General features: G+C 25.0%; 3 protein-coding genes across 13 annotated transcripts; 1 reads left to right on the top strand and 2 right to left on the bottom strand.

Annotated features, from left to right (window-relative positions):
* Nucleotides 1–152: 152 nt before the first annotated feature.
* On the top strand, nucleotides 153–17469 carry LOC108001810 (peroxidasin). 7 transcript variants are annotated; one of them, XM_062071145.1, is made up of 7 exons: nucleotides 153–387; nucleotides 2069–2534; nucleotides 3099–3425; nucleotides 10614–11131; nucleotides 12351–13119; nucleotides 13716–14067; nucleotides 14434–17469. In XM_062071145.1, exons 3-7 carry the CDS (start codon nucleotides 3241–3243, stop codon nucleotides 16492–16494), a joined length of 3885 nt encoding a protein of 1294 aa, XP_061927129.1. In that variant the 5' UTR covers nucleotides 153–387; nucleotides 2069–2534; nucleotides 3099–3240; the 3' UTR covers nucleotides 16495–17469. The 7 variants fall into 7 exon arrangements, with proteins under 7 accessions (XP_061927129.1, XP_061927120.1, XP_061927137.1 ...); XM_062071136.1 differs by having other exon boundaries at nucleotides 3044–3425; XM_062071153.1 differs by having other exon boundaries at nucleotides 2992–3425.
* On the bottom strand, nucleotides 17311–18434 carry LOC108001755 (acyl-coenzyme A thioesterase 13). 2 transcript variants are annotated; one of them, XM_062071209.1, is made up of 4 exons: nucleotides 18320–18434; nucleotides 18085–18192; nucleotides 17795–17982; nucleotides 17311–17646 (listed from the first exon to the last, which is right to left on the bottom strand). In XM_062071209.1, the coding sequence occupies exons 2-4, from the start codon at nucleotides 18160–18162 to the stop codon at nucleotides 17490–17492; spliced, it is 423 nt and encodes a 140-aa protein (XP_061927193.1). In that variant the 5' UTR covers nucleotides 18163–18192; nucleotides 18320–18434; the 3' UTR covers nucleotides 17311–17489. The 2 variants fall into 2 exon arrangements, with proteins under 2 accessions (XP_061927193.1, XP_061927182.1); XM_062071198.1 differs by lacking the exon at nucleotides 18320–18434 and having other exon boundaries at nucleotides 18085–18311.
* A 617-nt stretch (nucleotides 18435–19051) lies between these two features.
* LOC108001769 (diphosphomevalonate decarboxylase) lies at nucleotides 19052–21364 on the bottom strand. Of its 4 annotated transcripts, none has more exons than XM_062071104.1 (10): nucleotides 21174–21332; nucleotides 20873–20990; nucleotides 20730–20800; nucleotides 20593–20660; nucleotides 20463–20509; nucleotides 20249–20400; nucleotides 19994–20161; nucleotides 19631–19924; nucleotides 19363–19521; nucleotides 19052–19289 (listed from the first exon to the last, which is right to left on the bottom strand). In XM_062071104.1, the coding sequence occupies exons 2-10, from the start codon at nucleotides 20892–20894 to the stop codon at nucleotides 19131–19133; spliced, it is 1140 nt and encodes a 379-aa protein (XP_061927088.1). In that variant the 5' UTR covers nucleotides 20895–20990; nucleotides 21174–21332; the 3' UTR covers nucleotides 19052–19130. The 4 variants fall into 4 exon arrangements, with proteins under 4 accessions (XP_061927088.1, XP_061927090.1, XP_016918449.2 ...); XM_062071106.1 differs by having other exon boundaries at nucleotides 21145–21285; XM_017062960.3 differs by lacking the exon at nucleotides 20873–20990 and having other exon boundaries at nucleotides 21174–21364.
* Between the last annotated feature and the right edge of the window lie 224 nt (nucleotides 21365–21588).

Genomic DNA, 21588 nt, shown 5'->3' with positions numbered 1-21588 from the left:
ATATATATCAAGAATTGTATACACGAACATTAATTATACTTGATCACATTTCTATATTGGATAACAGTATTATCAAAAAAAACAACGAAGGAAGCAACAATCACCGATCAGTTACCTAGTGTGAAGGATTGCCGTTTAGCGCCAGCTTCCCCAGCGCTCGTTGAACTTTGCATGCATGCACGTCTTTACAAGCACAGATGCATCTAAATACCAGAGTATATGTAAACGTGCCTTTGTACAAAGCATTCCACTTATCTATCTGTAGATTTCATACGGAATGTTAATAGGAATGCGCACGTGAGGACAGTATCGATAAATATCGCATTACGCCGAATATTGCGTTTCTGTCGTGTGAAATGTACGGCTTGGAAAACATATTCTATGAAGGTACGAATGTATACATGTATGGAACACCATCACGTATAGATGTGTTGGTAATAGTTTCGTGATTTTAATTGTAAAGGTCTAAGAGGAATTGTAATTCCAAGAATAAGAAAATTAAAATCTTTGTTGATGATAAACTTTAATAAATAGAGCTGACAAAGTAGAGCGAAAGTTAGGTTAGAATTAAGATGAATCTAATGTTGCATTATAAGTTTCGAACTTAGTATCCTTGATGACACTTTCTTTTTATAAGATTATCTTTGCTTTCAATACATGGATATATAATAGTATAGTCTAGTACAATAATAATGCAATACATTCGCTTTTCTTAAAATGAAAGATATTTGACTCAAAAACATATAAATATGATACATATATAAAATACGATATCGAAACATAATATATAAAAAATAAAATAATAATAAAAAAGTTGTAAACATGATTTTATTATCGAATATTTCTTACTTTCGTTATCTTGACAGAATATAATATTTTTATAGGAAATAAGGGATTTTGATAAACGAAATAATACTTTTCTCTTAGTGTTAAAATTTGAAAGACTTTCAGAATTTAAATGTTGACAGTGTACGATTTAGAATACAAAAGCAACGACTACTGTCAATTCTGACCGAGATCTCAAAAGGCAAGGGAAGAAGCCATAACACGCAATGCAACGTCGCAACGTTGCTACGCGGGAATACACTGTGTCCCATAGAGCACTGCGTACAGAAACATTAAAATGGACAGATATAAAGCATCCAATTATATAGCAACGGTTTCTTTGAAATCGCATACAGCAAAAAGAGACATACAACAAAGTAGAAAGAATTATCTAAAACTACTTCAAACTGAAGTACATTTTTATTTATGTGTAATAAAGTAAATATTATTAAAAGAAAATAGTAAATATTTATAGTAAATATCTAGTAAATAATAAATATCTATCTTTTTTTTAATTTTATAATTATTTTTTAATTTGAAAAATATAATGTGTTTGTATATTATATCCTTTTTTAATAAAATAAAATAAAAACGAAATATTCCTTGCAGGATAGAAAAAAAACTTGTCTTTTATTCAGTTTTATATATTTCAGAAGCAATTAAAATTTTATTTTGCATGCAAAATATAATAGTTTTTTTTTACGATTATTATATGCTAAAATACTCTATTACATAAAAGTAATAAATATATTTTTCTTATATTTGATATATGTATTTACATTATAGACATTTATTAATATTTTTTTTTCTTTATCTTTCTATATTTATTATTCAAAATCATTTAACCTGTATGACAAGTTAATTTGATATTAAAAAACATTTACATTATTATTAAAGAAATATTTCATTTGTTTTCATTTCTATTATATAATTGATATATCTTTCTATATGTTTTTATTCTTTTATTTTTTATTTATTATCTTCTAATTCCAGAAATTTTTTGACATAAAGAAGACAAAACAGATTGGATAAAAAATCTAAAAACATCAATGTTAAATTTAAATTATCAAAATATCCATCAATATTATCAAAATATTAATTATTCAAATTTTCATCTTCTTAAATTTCCATCAATATACTTGTCTAAACACTCGATATGCCCATTTTGATGCTCAATGCTATTTTACGATCTTGCAATATTACAAAAGTTACCGTACTATACCGAATACATCCACGTGTGCAGGTAAATAAAGAAAAAACGAGAAGGAAGAAAAGGGAGAGGGACAGATCGGCGCCGAACGTTGCGGTTGGAAGTAGTAGAGGGAGGAATACTCATGTGGAAAAGCTCGCGTATATACGCTCGCGCAGACGTATACTCGGGCAAGACGTGCTTCCAGTAGTAGTCAAGCCGCCGCGACGAGACGAGAACGCAGCAGCGGCGTCGTCCTTATTTATTCCTTCATCGCCGCCGTTGCTTCGTCCCTCGTAGACGATATTCGACAGTTATACACGGCTCTGAAGAAATCTCACCGAGATATAATACATATATAACGGATTAGTTTCTTCTAATTTTGAAATCTTGGATCGGTGAAGTTTTTGTGAAGGAAGTGATTTTGAATTTGAAAGTTGAAGAAAAAATTATTTTATATGATTGAAATTTAGAATAAATTGTTTTGAAGTTTTAATGAGAATTGGTGAAATGTAATGAGGTTTGAAGAGTAGAGAGAGTATGTCTAGTTTAAGTTTTTTATTTTATTTTTGATAAACAATTAGAAAAGAAGTCATTTAAAATTATTGGAAAAATATGTTAGATTTAGTAATAAAAACATATATCAAATTTTGATTTGATACATATAAATTTCTAAAATTTGATTTCAATAATTTTAAAAATATTTAAACAAGACATACTGTAAATGAGATAACAGGCAATTTTAAAAATCAACACATACTATTCCTAAAAACATTTTTTTTAAAGTTTTTAAAAAAAAATCAAATTATAAAATTCATTATCTAAAACTATCAATTTAATCCAACTTACGTTGAGTTGCATGCAAATTTTTCACCAAATATTTTTTTCTTTTTCACGATCTTCATTTAATAAACAACAACATTTAATAAAATTACATAAACCACTATCAAAATATAATAAATATTCACCGTATAAAGTCGATAGGATTTCAAAGATCCTATCAACTAATAAATTTTAATAATCCTTCAGGATCTTAGTCCTAATTTTAATAGTTATAAAAACAAATTATGGATTTCTGAAGTAGAAGTGAAAGTATCGCGTCTAAAGATTGCAATCATAATTTGTATGTACGAAGATACATTTATCTCTATGCAACACGTGCAAGCGTGAAATAGTGCAAGGAACAATTTCGATGTGAACAAGATTGATCACGTGGGTATCGCAAAATGAGGTTAACGTTAAGTGTCATTTGTTCGCTCCTGTTCATCCTGCCATCGTTTTATACGCACCAATGGCAAAATGGTAGGAACGTGGAGTGCCCTCATAAGTGTATGTGCTTCGGGACTACTGTGAGATGCATGCTTCAGAAACTGAATCGTGTACCACGGGTACCAACTAATACGACAGTCCTGTAAGTGGATGCTTCTTTAAATCCTTTCTTATTTTTTTTTTTTCCTTTTACACTACTTTTAATCCCTCCGGCCAATGGTTACGCCACGATTTATGGTATGCCTATCTATATATACTATGTCCCTAGGCGAATTACAGGAATCGTAGTAATCGACAAATATTTATGGTGTAGGCTGTGAATATTTCTGAACATAAGTGCATGTGGGAAGTAAGGAATTACGTAGCTTGCTTATAGTCAAGTATTCTTTTCAATTAGATATATTTATTTTATATGAACTGAAGGATTTCTACGAAAAAGAATTTTAGAATTCTTGAAAGTCTAAAGATTTAATAATATTGATTTATTTTATTAGATTTAATAATATTGATTGAATTTTATTATTTATCCACAAATATATTTCTTCTATATGTACTTTATATGTATTTTTTTCGAGAAGTTTAGCTTTTAAGAAATTAGAAAATTTTTTTTTGATATTAAACAATTTTGAAATTCTATAAATTCATAAATATATATCATTATATTATAAGTCATATAATTAATTCTAATACGATAATTAAGAAAAATCATACAGCAATGAATCAATTCAAACTTGAGATTGATGATAAACTACTTTAGTGATATAAAGGCAATAACTTGATCAAAGATATATACCCCTTCACATAATTAGAGAATCGTATTTTAAATATGAATGGGATATATTATAATAATACTTATTTCAGATTACTTTTTTTAGATTATTTTATAATAATATGTTTATTATTTTTTAAAATAATCAATGAAACACAAATCATTCGAATAGAAAATCTTCAATTTTACAAACAAAATTGTTTATCATTTAATTTTCAACATTTCGAAAATTAACACAAAAGAAAAAAGCATGGATGTTATATAAAAAGATGTTCTCAGAAATTATTTTACTTAGTAATTTTTATGAATGTATTTTTTGTATATACGTTTAAATGGTTCGCATTATGATCTCATCTTAAATGATTAATTTTTATAAAATTATTGAAGAAGTTTATAAAAAAGTTCTGATTTTCTCTCTTTTTTTTTTTTTAATAAGATTATATATATAATTTTTTTAACATTTTTGACATATTTGAATTTTTAATAATTTTATTTAAAGTCATGTTAAAATCGTATAGTTTTATACTTCAGTTTCTTTATACAGCCGAACAACGTGTATTCGAATATAGTTAAAATAGGCGTGACCATACAGCTTAAACTATATATATAAGAGGTGAGAAAGCGGATGTAAACGAATATTTGAAGACTAAACGAATCCATATCATGGATGCAGATGAATTTTCGAATGAATGTGTGTGGTCTATTCTTTCATGCATCGATTCAATCTAATTTTTAATATTAATTAAAGAATTTGTTATAAGACATTTTAAAAAACTTTTACTAATAAATTATTTCAACGAATATTATAAATTTTTAATTAAGAAATTATTTCTTTTATTTTTTTAAAGTAGAAAGCTATAATTTTTCTATTAAAAAAATTATATATAACAGGATTTGAATAAAAAAAAGAAATAAATGATCATTTTAAATTTCAGAACTATTTACAAATTTTTTAATATTATTTTAATTCAATTTGTAAATTATCTTTAAAAAATAAATTTATTCATTTATAAAATTTTCGAAATGTTTCTTTGATCTTATCATCGTTTCAATACATGATATCATCTATATATATTCTGTAAAAATGAATCTGTTTATATACGAATTTCTATTTTCCTCTCTTCCTTCTTTCTTTTTGCAAGAAAAACAATTAATTTAGTTTTTCGTGAAAAAAACAACGAATATATTTCTTTTAAAAAATGGATATATTTTATATTTTGAGTGAAAAAACGATAAAAATATAACCATAGATAATGTTTTATCAATATTTTACCGCTTCTATCATTTCAGGTTAAGGACTTTGTTTCAATTTGTTTTTGTTTTTTACGTTTTCTTTTCGCTATTTAAAACTATATTTATTAAAAGGCTGTATATATTATATAATATATATATTCTATATATATAGTATATGAAAATATTATTATTATAAACAACATTTATAATAATTTTTTTTCTAATAATGTTTTTACTTTTTACATTTTCATAAAAAATTCTATTTTATCAAATATTTCTTCTTATAATATTAAACATAAAATATACATATGTAGAAAATTATGAAATCGTTTTAAACAATTTTTTTCAAATCACAATTAAGAGTGAAAGTTTCGGAAATAGAGAAGTTTCATGAATAAATTTAGTTTTTATGTGAAATAATTAATCATAAAGCCGAACATTAACTGCAAAAATATCAATTGAATCTTTTAAAGAAAGTACGATAAATTGTTTGTATTGAGAGATGACTCAGATATGAGTATACACTGCAATATTCTTATCCATAAAGAAACGTAATTAAAAGATATTGCTTTTATTTAAACCGTTGTTTCTCAATTAATCCATATGACCTATTGCATAACAGAAATATCATAAAGTAATTTATACTTCATATAAATATAATATAATTTGAAATACAATAATTTGCTAATAACATAATTTTATTATTTTTTTTCAAAGTCTTTTTCATTTTCCAAAAGAAATAATATCCTATTTTAATTTATTATAACTTTTTAAAATAGTAGTTACCTTTATTAAATTGAAAAATTATGTTATTTTTTTATTTCCTTTTATCTAATAATTATTTTAAAACAAAGATAAATGGATAAGTTTATCTTATTATTGGACATTTGCTATATTTTATTTTTGATAAAAAGAATTGAAAGATTATGTTTTATTAAAGAAGTAAAAAGATATAAAAAAAAAAAAATGAAAAAATTTTAGTTTACCAAAAAGAAGAGAAAAATAAAAATTGAATAACAATTAGTTAATATCTCAAATAAAATTACATACTATTACATATATCTATGTGCATATTTATTTCTTCTTTTAATGGCATTATTTTTTTGTTCTGTCAACACCACGATTACGCAAAAATCTAATCTCTATACGCTTATTTGTTAATAATTATAATAAATTGCTTCTACTGTCAAGTGTCAAATGAAACACGCGAAACAAATAGTGTTTTTCAAATTGAAAGATTTCTTCCCATCGTCCACTCTGCATAATTTGAATTTTTGGCAATATACCATGTTTATTTATACTAATACGATAAATCTTATTCAATTTCATATTCGTAATATATAAATCGTGTATATTAAGAAATGATCGAAAAAGCTCAACACATATTGTTAAATTTCGCCCTGCGTGATTCACTGTAAGCTAACCTTGATGCTTTCCTAGACTCTATTTTCACGCAGTACACTCATCTTTCTAGTGTCTTATTTCTGTATACAACTGTAGACAAAGAGTGTTTAAAACTTGATTGTAAAAAATCGGTAAAAAAAAAAGGAAAGCAACAAATTTCTATTGAATAGATAACATTGGAACGATCTGAAACACATAAATAAAATTATTTATTCATTGGAACTGAATGTTATTTTCATTCATTTACGTAAAAGTCGAATTGTATTTCGATTGATCGTCAATACGATGAATACTTCTCGATGGTTTCTCCCTATGTTGTGTAAAATAGTCTCGTTAAATTGAAGTATCCTTACAAAAATAATGAAACTCGCTCGTTAAGAACGATTAATTCGAATTTAACCAAATATTTATATAATATAACGAAGACATTGTAAATTTAAATATCTTTAATAGATATAAAATATAAAATAAATATAAATAAAATTATATATAGGTAAAATATTAAATAGAATTAACGAAAATGATAGATAAAATTTTAGAACTTATTAATAACAAACAATTTTATAATTTTAAATAAAATAGATAAGATAACAGAGCAAAATAATATATCTTCAAGACTTAATGATATAAATTTATAATCGAAATAAAATTTTAAATAAAATAATTAAATAAAATTTTTTTACTAATTAAGTAAAATTTAAAAAAAAAAGAATATATTATATCAAATTAAATCGAACTTATTTCATTTTATATTATAACTAATATTATATTACACAAATAAAATATATTATATAAATGTATTATAAATAAATTAAAAATAAATGGAAAACATCTTTTTTTTACATAAAATATTTTCATTATATCATTTTCAATCAGATTTTAATAAAACGATTGGAAATTATTGTTTATTATACGTAATTTTGGAATTCAAGTTTTTTGAAATAATAAAATGGTCTTCGAATCGATCGACGAAGAAATACTTATTATGGATATTGACCTGAATATCGAGCAGGTACCCTTTAAGTGCAGTTTGCTTCGATTTCATTGAATAAATATACTTTTGCTAAATACTGATATATCTTCAAGATAAAAATTTTCCTTATTATTATTTAAACAATTAATAGATATACATTGGAAAAATTATTCTGAAAATTAAATAAAAGATAACATATAAAAGTTGGATTAATTTACAATAAGAATATTATAAGATAAATATTACATATTATACAAATAGTCTAATAATATTTTAATTATATTAATAATTATATTAATAATTAAAATCGTAAAAAAATTATAATGAAATATTAAATATTTTTATTTCTAAAAAACTTCCTATTTTAATTTAATGATTTTTTCTTTCGATTAGAATTATTATTATATGTTAAAAATTTAATATTAATTTAATATTAATTTAATATTAAAAATTAAAAATTTATTAATTTAATAATAAATAAAAAATAATATCAATGTAAATAATAATACCATCGATCTCTGAATTTGCTAAATAAAAAATATATCGAAAATATATATTGAAAAAATAAAAAAATTAAAATTATTGAATGTTTCTAAAAATACGATTTTAATTTAATTTGATAATCATCGATTGATAGGTTTATTAATATTAATAGCTATAATTTTTTATTGAATCATATTGGTGTCAAATTGCAAAGCAAATTATGATGGTAAATTTAGATAAATAACGACTGCTAATAATATTTATGACGGTATTTAAAACAGCAAAGTCGTCCAACTAAGGTGAAAGTGAATTTATTTCTCATTATCATTTTTATCGATTTCGTTCTCCCCAATAGCATATCATATAAATATATTAGACATAATTTGGTATGGACATAATTTGATATGGTTTTGTTTTTTTATCTAAAGAAAGAATTAATATTTCCTTGAATATTTCGAATTAATATATTCTGAAATATAATCATAATTTAAAACCGAAAGAAACATTAAACAAAATAAAGAGAGAATATTGATAAAAAAAGAATCATCTTTTTACGTGAAATGTTATGTGATAGAAAACAAGAAAAATATTTATAATTTTTTGACAATATTTAGAGTACATGTTATTAGAAGAATTTAATATAGAAACATAACCTGTCAATAAATATGATAATTTTGATATGATGCTTTATTTTTTTTTAAATTAATATTCCTTACACAAATTATAATAATTTTTTAAATATATTTGAAATTAAAAAAATTTTGTTTCATCCTTCTAATTGCATTTATATATATACACACATATATTTCTTAATACTATATTGTAAAAAGATGAAAAAAAATATTGAATCATGATTGATAAAATAATAATCAGATATTTATGAATATTAATAACAAATTGTAACAATTACAAATTGCTAAATATAATATAATATAATATACGTTGATATTATTTTATAAAAGTATACATACAATAATATCACTGAATTAATGAAAGAAAATCTTTTTTATATTTTTTTCGTCTTTTCTCTCTAAATCTTGCTTACCTTACATCATATTATTAAAAATTCCATAAATATAGTTATTTCTGTTTTCTAAATATAAGAAAATTTTTTATCATATATACACAAACATGTATTTCACGTATTCTTCAACATTGTCATACTTGACAATGATAAAAGATATTAGTAAAAAGATTCATGAGGCGAAAATATAAGAAGCAGAGTACATTTCTCGTTGCGAATCTTCTAACAAAATCTTTTTAACAGAAAAATCTTCTATTATTGCATTTATGTCACGAATGGTCGCCTCTACTCATGGATCGTTCCATTTTCGTTTCCCTTGTTCGTATTTCAGCACGGAACGAACCACTGGAAGATCAGCTGAAGCGATAAAGAGGTTAAAATACCGACGCGCCGAACCGAGAACTCGCTCGGCAATTTAGATGAAGGGAATAATGTGCAACGAGACGAATAAAATCGTTAATTAAGAGATTCGCGCTTTATAACTCAAGCGATCTTTGCAACAACAAACCGTGTAATTATGTCTAATTGATATCTCTCGATTGTTTGTCGACGACATATACAGACCGGTTGTCCATTCAATAATTAACTGGAACAAGTCGAAATGAACCAGTATACGATATTATTTCAAATTTTAACGAATGATGGCGTTTAAGTTGCTTCGTTGATTTGCAAGTTTTGTCAAGTTGATTGCAGCTATAATCGATACTTGAAGCATGATTATTGCTCAATTGCGAAAGAAATATAACAGTCAACCCACACAGCAATCTTTTGCATAATTTTTGAAATTGAAAAACTTCATTTCTTTGATTCAAATTTATAGAACAATAGAAGATAGAAGCTATTCTTTTGCTATTCTATTATTAAAAGATTTTGATGAAATAAAAAAAATTTTAAATAAATTATAAATAAAAAATTGAAAGTGATGTCAGTATATTTAAAATGTATTTCTATTCTTTTTTGTTATATTTTCTTTCTTTTGTCCTCTTCAGCATTTGATCAATCTCTATTTATAAATTAATAATTAAGATGTTCTATTATAATATAAGATATCTATATTCCAATTATACTTCACTATACAATTCACAATTATATTTTCAATTATATTAATTTTATTATATTATAATTTAATAAAAAATATAATATAATAAATAAATCAGTTTCATATTATGATAATAAAAATTGAATAATTATAAATATATATTCAATTCCTATACATTAAATACATTACATTTCCTAAAATTTCATTTCTAAATTATATTTTTCATTTCAAAATATAGATATCATCATAACTTTTCCTCAAAAGATAAAAAATAAAAATAAAATAATTTTTAATTTCCATTTCATTATTATTACTATTATTATTTATATTATTCTAATATATTCTATTTTTTTTATTTAAATATTTCATTATAATATCGTTAAAAAAATTATATTAATTTTACAGTGATCTACGGTTCAACAACATAGCTGAGCTTCGACAAGGCTCCTTCCACAATCTACCAGAATTAGATACACTTCTGTTGAATGACAATCGCATCAGATATCTCTTACCAAAGACTTTTGAGGGTGCATCAAATCTGAGAATTCTTTATTTATATAAAAATCGTTTGGAACAAATTTCACCAGGAGCGTTTTCTGGTCTCCTGAAATTGGAACAGCTATATCTACATTACAATCACCTGAGAGAAATAAAAAAAGATACTTTCAATGATTTACCGTCACTGGAAAGACTCTTCTTACAGAGCAATATGCTACATCATCTACCAGCGGACGCTTTTCACAATGTGGGACCCATGACGCGGCTTCGCCTAGATAGCAATGCTCTCGTTTGCGATTGCAACTTAGTTTGGCTTGTGCAGAGGCTTCAAAGCAAACCATCTGAAATGGCGGCCATTTGTCAGTCGCCGAACGAGATGAAGGGAAGATCGTTAACGACTATGTCTATGGATGATTTTCATTGTAGTTGAGTAATTAAATTTAATCCTTATTGCATATAATTGTACAAATAATAAAAAATAATTTTATACAGATTTGAGATTAAAAAATATAATTAGTGCAATTTGATAAACAATCTTAATTTTTCAAATGACTCAAAAGAGTAAAAATAATTTCAAAGTAATATAATATAATATTATAAATATAGATAATTGATAATTGAAATATGATAATATTTAGTCTCTGCTCGAATTATAAGGTACTTAAATAAAAATAAAAACTTGAAAAAGTTTTAAAATTATATGATAAATTTCAAATTAAAAATTATTAAATTTATATAATGAACATTTTTTATTAAAATCAATAATGATGATGTTGATAAAGTGGTGAAAGTTGTTTCCTCGATTATCTTTGATTATGTGTATATAAAAACTTATAATGATAATAAAAAAATATCAACATTTATTATTTATCTATTTTCCAATCAAACTTTTTTTTATGAAATGTTCCATATTTCATTTTCATAGCATCAAATTTTTGTATGAAAATATTATATGATACCATATAATGTATTTATGTATTATTAAAACTAATATATAAATACTATCACAAATATAATGTGAAAATGTTTTTTACAGTTATTATTATATATATTAAATAAATATAAAAATAAATGAATATCATCTTCGTGTCTATTTAAAAAATATTCTGATAAAATGATTAATTGATGATTATAACATATTTAATTATATCAATTTCAAATTAAATCAAATATGTAATCAATTTCTAATAAATTTTACCTATACAATTGTAAATAAACCTATTTTCTACTAAGATTTGTCACTGGCAATTTCACTGTGCCTAAAATAAATTGACAAATCTATTATTTAAATTGACTTTTTAACTATTTTATTTACATTTTTTTAATGTAATTGATCAATAACAAAAACAAGAAAATACATACTTTAATCCTATATTATTTTTAACAAAAACAATATTATTATATAGTTTCTAATTTTCACATCAAATCATGTAAAAAGAAGAATTATATCTAATTTTCATTTTTATAAATATAGAAAAATCTGTATACATGGTAAACAAAATTTCTAACATAATATAAATATAAATTTCCATATAAATAATTAAAATTCTAATATTTCTAAGATAAAAAAAAATCTCATTAATATACAAATCAATATTTAACAAATTATTCTTAAACAAATTATTCATTTCTACGTTTTTTTAGCCGAGCCACGCATAATGAACGGACCCCAGGACGTGGAGGTAAGACTGGGTGGTACCATTAGCTTTACCTGCGAGGTAATAGGCGATCCCATACCAGAAATCAAATGGATGCGTGATTCTAACGAGGTATCTGCCGATGGGAATCATTACGTGATACAGGAGGATGGGACATTAATAATATCAGACGTGACGAAGCAAGATACTGGTGAATACGAATGCGTGGCTAAGAGTGAAATGGGTTTAACAAAATCGAGAAAGGCCAGGGCGGTGATCACGGTATCACCGTCGTTAAGATTCACCGAATTACCCGAGTCACAGACTGTCCAAATTGGCGTAGATGTTTCTTTCACTTGCAAAGTGGATGGTCGCCCTACTCCGAATATTCAATGGTGGAGGAACGGTCAATTGTTGAACGTGGGTGGTCGTGTCGCTATCGAGAACGAAGGAAGTTTATTGAAAATTTTTGCCGTGAAGGAAACGGACACGGCGAGATACGTTTGCCAAGCGAGAAACTCTAATGGATACGCCGAAACCAGTGCCGATTTGAACGTGGTGGACGAGTCTTATAGCCCCCCTAGGATGACATATGAGCCTCATGATATGGAGGCGGAACCTGGGACCATTATCGAGGTACCTTGCAGAGTGGAAGGGATCCCAAAACCGGTGATACAGTGGAAGAAGGATGGAACAGCTATGGAAGGAGAAAGATTTCGAATATCTCGTGGGGGGAGCTTGTATCTTTATAATGTTACTGCTGGGGACACTGGAAGGTGAATTTGAATGCTTCCTTTCCGAGATTTTTTAAGGGAAATGTTTGTTGAAGAGAAATACGTTACCATCTAAAAGTTTCGAAGCAATAAAGAATTTCAAATAAAAGATCACATATTATGTATCTTTTATAATTAAAATTAGCTGAATAATAAAAAAATGTATTAAAAAAAAGATGATGACAAGATAATATTTTTATTTTTTATTTATTTATTAATTCTTTAATTTTTTATTATATTTAAAGTAATTGTCAATGTCAATAAACACAATTTTTTATTCTGTGCAAAAATATTATTGCTTTTAAACTTTTGTAAGGTAATGTATAAATGAAAGAAGTCGAAAAATGATACAAATAATGAAATTTTATCTATAAATCTTAATAAATACAAATTATATAATTTGTTAATTTGTTTTAAGCTCTAGCTATTCAATAATTGAATTTTTTCTCGTTATCTGCTATGATCAAATATTGAAACTCTAAATATTGAATAATAAGAAAAAAGTGTTTTTAAAATCGAACAAAATTCTTTCAAATTTAATCAAGTACTATAATAAAAAATATATATATATCAAATAAATAAAAAAATTGTACATATAGGTACGAATGTTCGGCTGTGAATCAATATGGCCGTGCAACTGCTCAAGCTTTAGTGCGTGTTCGCCAACCAGAAGCAACAGATGTGCTCGTGATAAGAGCTTTTAAAGATGCCACAGAAGAAATCGATCGAGCCATAAACAACACTTTGATGGATCTTTTTAATGGTGACAGACCTCAACACGTGAATCCATTTAGACTCGCACGTTTCCCAGATGCTATTGGTCGTGCGGCTGCCAGACCAGCAGAAATTTTTGAAAGAACACTTGTTAATATACGACGAATGGTAAATTCTGGCTTGAGCGCAAACACTACCACTGAATTTCGTTACGAAGAAATTCTGACAGCAGAACAGGTATGTTCTTTGAATTAATTATTTAATTAAAATAATTTTGTTCTCTTAAGTTAATATAAATATGATAAGAATCAAATTTATATAGTTTTTAATTTGATATTACTAATCTAAAAAATAATTTCTCTTCAAAAAGTGATAATTAATATTATTATAATTAATAATAATCACTATTATAAGATGTGCTATTTTATTGAAAAACAATAAAAAAAAAGAAAAATTGATGAAATATTGAAATCATATTACTTATTGATTCATATTAAATTTTTTTATCTAAAAACGTTTTAGCAAATTTTATTAATTCTTTTTCTAGAGAATAATTTTTTTCAGAATAATAAATAAGAAAAAAATTCTGCAATTTTATTATAGGTCAGAGAAATCGAAAGATTATCCGGATGTACTGGTCACAGGCATCGTCAGAATTGCACGAATATGTGCTATCACAATAAATACCGCAGCATTGATGGTAGTTGTAACAATCTACGCCATCCTACTTGGGGTTCCTCCTATACTGGTTTTCGTAGAGTTTTACAACCAATTTATGAAAATGGATTTTCATCACCAGTAGGTTGGGAGAAAGGTCGCCTTTATTATGGATATCCGAAACCTTCGGCACGTTTAATCTCCACGACACTGATAGCCACTCACAAAGTGACTTCAGACAATGGGATAACACATATGGTGATGCAATGGGGTCAATTTCTAGATCATGATTTAGATCATGCTCTACCAGCAGTTTCCAGTGAATCTTGGGATGGCATAGACTGCAAAAAATCTTGTGATAATGCTGCACCTTGTTTCCCCATGGACGTACCCCGTAATGATCCCAGAGTTAATAACAGAAGATGCATCGATTTTATTAGGACTAGTGCAGTTTGCGGTTCGGGTGCAACTAGTATATTATGGGGTAGTTTTACCCCTCGAGAGCAATTAAATCAATTAACTAGTTATATAGATGCTTCTCAAGTATATGGTTACGATGATACTTTAGCCAGAGATCTGCGTGATCTCACTACTGATCATGGTTTATTACGAGAAGGACCAACAATTCCTGGTCAGAAGCCTCTACTTCCATATGCTTCTGGTCAATTTGTTGATTGCAGAAGAAATCCTATAGAAAGCACTATCAATTGCTTCGTAGCCGGAGATATCAGAGCCAATGAACAAGTAGGTCTTTTGGCGATGCATACAATATGGCTGCGTGAACATAATCGCATAGCTCGTTCGTTACGTGATATGAATCCTCAATGGAATGGAGAAAAATTATATCAGGAGGCCAGAAAAATCGTTGGCGCTGAAATGCAGCATATTACTTATCAACAATGGATTCCTCATGTGTTTGATGGTACTGCCGAAGAACTTTTAGGCTCATATCGTGGTTATGACTCTAATCTTGATGCTAGTATCTCCAACGTTTTTGCCACTGCAGCTTTGAGATTTGGTCATACTTTGATTCAACCTCGATTGGAACGTTTTAACGAATCTTTTCAATCAATTCCTCAGGGTCCTCTTAAGCTAAGAGACGCCTTCTTCTCACCTTGGAGATTGGTTGAGGAAGGTGGCGTAGATCCACTGATGAGAGGAATGTTTGCCACTGCAGCAAAATTAAAATTACCAGAAGAAAATTTGAATACAGAACTTACAGAACAATTATTCCGTACTGCTCATGCAGTTGCATTAGATTTAGCTGCAATGAATATCCAACGTGGTAGGGATCATGCTCTACCAAGTTATTTGGAATGGCGACGATTCTGCAATATGTCTCACGTAGAGACATTTGAGGATCTAGTTGGTGAAATTCGTAGCGCTAAGGTTAGACAAAAATTAAGAGAATTGTATGGTCATCCTGGGAACATAGATGTTTGGGTTGGTGGAGTATTAGAAGATCAACTCCCTAATGCAAAAGTAGGACCACTTTTCAAATGTCTTTTATTGGAACAATTCCGACGTACTAGAAATGGGGACAGGTTTTGGTATGAGAATCCAACTGTTTTCAAACCAGAGCAACTCGCTCAAATTAAACAGACGAGTTTAGCTAGGATTCTATGTGATAATGGTGACAATATTAACAGAATTCAACCAAATGTGTTCTTATTGCCAGAAGGTGATAATAAATTCGTTACTTGTGATGAAATTCCATACATAGATTTAAGAGTTTGGTCTGAATGTTGTGATGGATGTGAAGATCATAGTAATACGATTTCGAGATTTAGACGTAGTGCAACTAAATATTTGCCATCGAAAAACATTTTTAATGTGAAGAATATAAATGCACAGAGTTATAGCGAAAAACTTGAATATTTAGAGAAAAAAATCGAAGAAACGGAGCAAGAATCTAAAAAAATTAGAGATCTTGCAGAATCTTTGTCTTATATGGTAAAAGAATTGAAATCTCTTTTAGAGGACGTGAAAAGATCGAAAGATCAATAGATGTGCCATTGTTTCAATAGGCATTTGATTTTATTATTTTATATCTAAATTCGCTTCATTTTAAATATTGCATTATTACATCATTGTACATATCTAAAGCCTGATTGAATTTAAAAAAATTAAATCCTTGTTGCTTTTATATCGGATTTGAATTTGTTATTTAAGTGTTTATTATTATCTCTAGTCTTATATCTGATACTTTAATAGTACTAAAAAGAGCTTAATGATATTTATATAAGCAATAGAGCTTATTTACTTATTGCGATTTTTCATAATTTTTATTTTGTATTGCTTGAATGGTATATATATACATATGTGTGTGTGCATGCGCGCGCGCGCGTGTGTGTGTATGTTTGACTTAGATGAAATAATAAAAATATTTTAATCGTATTTTATGCAGTAATATTTTTCCTTGTGAACAATGCAAGAGTTTACATATCACTTCACTCTTTTCTCTTTTATATAGATAATAAATAAATATCATACTCATTATATGTTAGTAATATAAAAAAACTTATATTAATAAATTTTGTTTATCACAAATATTAAATAAAAACAAATCACAAATACAATTATAATTTAATATATACATTTTTATATTGATTGCTAATATGTTGAATAATTATATTTTTATGATTTTGTGCCATGTGTTATCTTATATATTATGTACACATTAACTTTTATAAAATTTCTAAAAGTATTGTAGAAAATAATTAATAATATTTTTTAATATCTAAATTTTTTAAAAATTTTTGTTAAATAAAAATATCTACAGCAAAGAATAGATTAATATTTGAAGGATATTATGATGCAATGTTCAATAAAGAAATTGTATTCATTTATGTAATGACAAATATACACATTGAGACAGTACTAGAATTTAAATTTTATAATATACTATTGTACTATCTATTGTACTATATATACATATTCACATATAAAGTGTTCATTAAATATTAACAATATATAATAATATATGCGTTCTTTTATTTATTTTACTTTCCAATAAATTTTATGTGCGTTCCATTAACAATTATATCTTTCCCTGCATTTTTTGTAATATCTACTGAAATAAAAGCTACTGTTTTTCCAACACGTATTGTTCTTGCATTAATTGTTATCAGCTCACCAGAAAGAGCAGGTTTCATAAACCTATATATATTATTATATATTTATGTTATATAATTAATTAATATACATATATATATATATATATATATTTCTTATATATAAAAGATTTAATATATTATTATTTTTTATATATAAGATGTATAAAAAATATATAAAAAGTTATATTTACGTAATATTTAAATTTAATGAAACACCTGGTTTGCTATTTTTTTCATGGGTTATTAAAGCATATGTAGAGACAGCATCAATAAGAGTAGATGTAAAACCACCATGCATCAATCCATATATATTTAAATGTTCCTGGGATACAACCAATTCTGCTTTACAATTTCCATTTCCTGCTGATACAATCTGAAGCTTTTTAGAAAAAAATAATTTATAATAAATTAAAAATAAATTTATTACTATAATACTTAATTTATTGAAAAAAGAAAAATTAGAAAATATTAAAAACTTAACTTTTTGTAAACATTGTGCGAAATTAGGCTTTTTAAGAATTTTGTCCAAAAATGATCTAACAAATTTCGTTTTGCACATGATTAAATTTGTATACTTTTCGATTTTTCACTGAAATTAAATAATTACAAATAATTAGTTACTTCTAAAATATTTTTATTATATTTACAAAATGTAAGATAATATTTAATCTATGAAAATTTTATTAAAATTCTTTTAATTATACTTAGCTACTAACCTAACTTAAATATATATATATACATATGTATATATGTAAGATGACAGGAAAAAGTTCTTACTTATCAAAATATTACTTATTTACTTATTATTTATAAAATAATTATTATTTACTTATTATTTATAAATAAAATAAAGATAAATATAGAATGTAGATAAAATAGTATCCAATGCAAATATTTAATATATTATTTATTATTTATATTATTAATTATTTATTTACTTATTATTTATAAACGTGTGAAATAAGAATAAATTTTCAATAAATTTTATTAAAATGATATAAATAAAATAATATTCAACACAAATATTTAACACATTTCATTAAATTTTATTTATCTTCTAATCATTATACAGAATAAAGCAATAATTCTGATTATTTTAAATGTTTGTCACTTTTAAAAATATTGAAAAATTTTTTAATACAAAAATTATATGAAATCGATATAAAAGTTATGGAATTTATTAAAACATTTCCAGAAATAAAAGAATACAAATAATTTAAAAAAAATGAAGGTGACTTTGATCTTAAAATATCAAAAAATCTTACATTTACAAAAAAATTATTATAGTCGCATTATAGCCCTCTTTATATTGAGGAATTTCATATAAAAAAATTTTTAATATCTTTAAAAATTACAAAAATATTCAAGATGCTCTATTCTATTTACATATGTACATAAGTTTTAATTTTTATTTATAATATAAAATAATTAAAATAAAACCAAAAAGATACAAATATAGATATAAATAATAATTTATTTTTCATTATAATAAATATTATTATTATATTCTTTATAAATTAAAATAAATTAAGGATAATCCTTAATTAAAATAGGTAATCCTTCTTTATTTAAAAGATGATCTTTAGAATCATTTAAATATTTAGGACCATCACTGATTTTAGTGTAAATAATATATTTAAAACATCCTGGAGCTTGTTTTCTTATATTAATATTATTGAATAGTTCCTAAAACAAAATCAAATATTATTAAATGCATCAAATAAGATATGATTATTATACCAAAAATGATAATATTTACTAGTGAATGTACAACTTTTTTAATAGGTAAACCTTTCCTATATTCCTCTAAATTAGTTGTTGGAGGGAAAAAATAATCTAATACTCCTAAAAATTCTGTTACATTTTCTTCTAAAAGATATAAAGTTGCATTTGGTCCTGCATCAAAAGTATATGCAACCTAAAATGAATAAATATATAACATGTTTTATTAAAATTTTAATATAAATTTTAATACTTTATTATATATTATTATTTATTGATTTAAAAACTTGAAAAAATACTAATACCTTTACTTCTTTCACGGTTTCATTATAAGCATGAATCAAATCAACAATAGCATGTGAAATATCATTCATATAAACACATGGTGGATATGTATCTAAACAAGCTGCATGCATTTGATTTGAATCTTTCATTGTCTGTTCAGCAAATGTTTTAAAATCTTTTTGTAGAATAGCTTGTTCAATACTTTTCACTCTATCAGGAACAATATGTTTTACTCTAAAATTCAGAAAATCAGATGTTTCCATACCTCTTCTCATTCCAATTGCACTGGAAACATTTTTCTTTGCTTCATTTACCTATTACAGAATATTAAATGTAATGATAAATACAATATAAAAAATAATAAAATCAAAAATAATACTTACAACTAATATTAAAATTCTCATTTCTGGCCAATAACTGGCAGGTACAATTTGTTTTGCTATACTGTCAGTCCCATCTGTTTGAGAACCCATATACCATCTTACAAAACCTCCTAAAATACTACGACATGCTGATCCAGAACCAACACGAGCTATTGTAGTAATATCACCCTAGAAATTAATATTAAAACATATAAAATTCAACTAACTTTGCATATTATAAAATTTATAATTATTTACTTGTTTATTTTGAAATACCTTTATTTCATATAATTTAGCAAGAGCTATTACAAGACAAGCATAACCTGCAGCACTGGAAGCTAAACCAGCTGAAGTTGGAAAATTATTTTCTGAACAAATATGAATTTTCCATTGATCCATATGATTAGAATTTCCTGCCCTTTTTTTAACTAAAATATAATATATTTTATTTCCTGAAGAAAAATTTGAGAATTTTAATATAATTACATACTTTCTGTTAAACAGTTTTGCAATCTAATATTCTTAATATCTTCTTCCCTAAAATATTAAATTTATAATATTTTGAAATGTTTTTAATTCGTATTTTTATTTAAAAAATTTTTTATAATAAATATATTTACCGTCCATTTAACCATATACGATCGTGTTTAAAATTTGGACTAATCATCACAGTAGTTTTTGCACATAACTAAAATTTAAAATAAGTGATTAGAATATATTATTTATATTTTATCTTGTAAATATTAATAATTTTTACATGGTCAGTATCTAAAGTAGCGCTAATGGAATCATTTGCTGGCAATATTAACGTTTCGTCTCTTTTACCCCCTGTAAAAAAAAATATTATATAATACTTTGAAAAATTCTATTCAAATTCAAATAATCAAGGAAGTTATATACATTTCAATGATATATGTAACATATACTTCTATAATATTTCGAATGTTTTTTCATTTTTTTCCATACATTATTTTTTCCATATATAAAACAATTAATATTAAAATAAAAATAAGATTTTCTAAAAAAAAAATAAAATACTATTTTATTATTATTAATTTAAATTTTAAAAATACGGTTATTTAAATAAAAATATAAAATATTGCAGATAAATTCTGCTATTATTCAATTTATTTAGTTGATCTGTATAATAAATAATATTTATATATAATTACCAATAAAAAAAATAAAAAAAAATACATACAATATTTTACAACGGCAATATTAATAGGTGCGATACAAGTAACGATATTCATTTTTCCAATTTTTTTTCACTTCTTTTCAATCACTTATGCTATCGTATGTCATATAATTTTCTTCGAGCCTGTGCATAATATTTATATTCAAAAAACATAAACTATTTATAACCTAGATTGGCAATCATATAGTTCAATTTATTTGATTTATTTTTTATTTATATAATTATATTTTTTTGTTCTTTATCTTATTTCTTTACTTTATAATAACAAAATTTCAAATTTTTATCTTGAAATTATATTTTCTTGTTGTCAACATCAAAATATTTCAACCATTTTCAAACGATATGATAAATTTATGTATTAGTAAAAAAATTTTCACTCTTACGAAATTTTAATTTTTTGTTTAATTTTATTTATTTT

This window comes from Apis cerana, linkage group LG1, assembly GCF_029169275.1.
Source record: "Apis cerana isolate GH-2021 linkage group LG1, AcerK_1.0, whole genome shotgun sequence".
In the NCBI taxonomy this organism is placed as follows: Eukaryota; Metazoa; Arthropoda; class Insecta; order Hymenoptera; family Apidae; genus Apis; species Apis cerana.
Note: the sequence above shows the minus strand (reverse complement) of the source record. Positions and strands in the feature narration are given on the sequence as shown.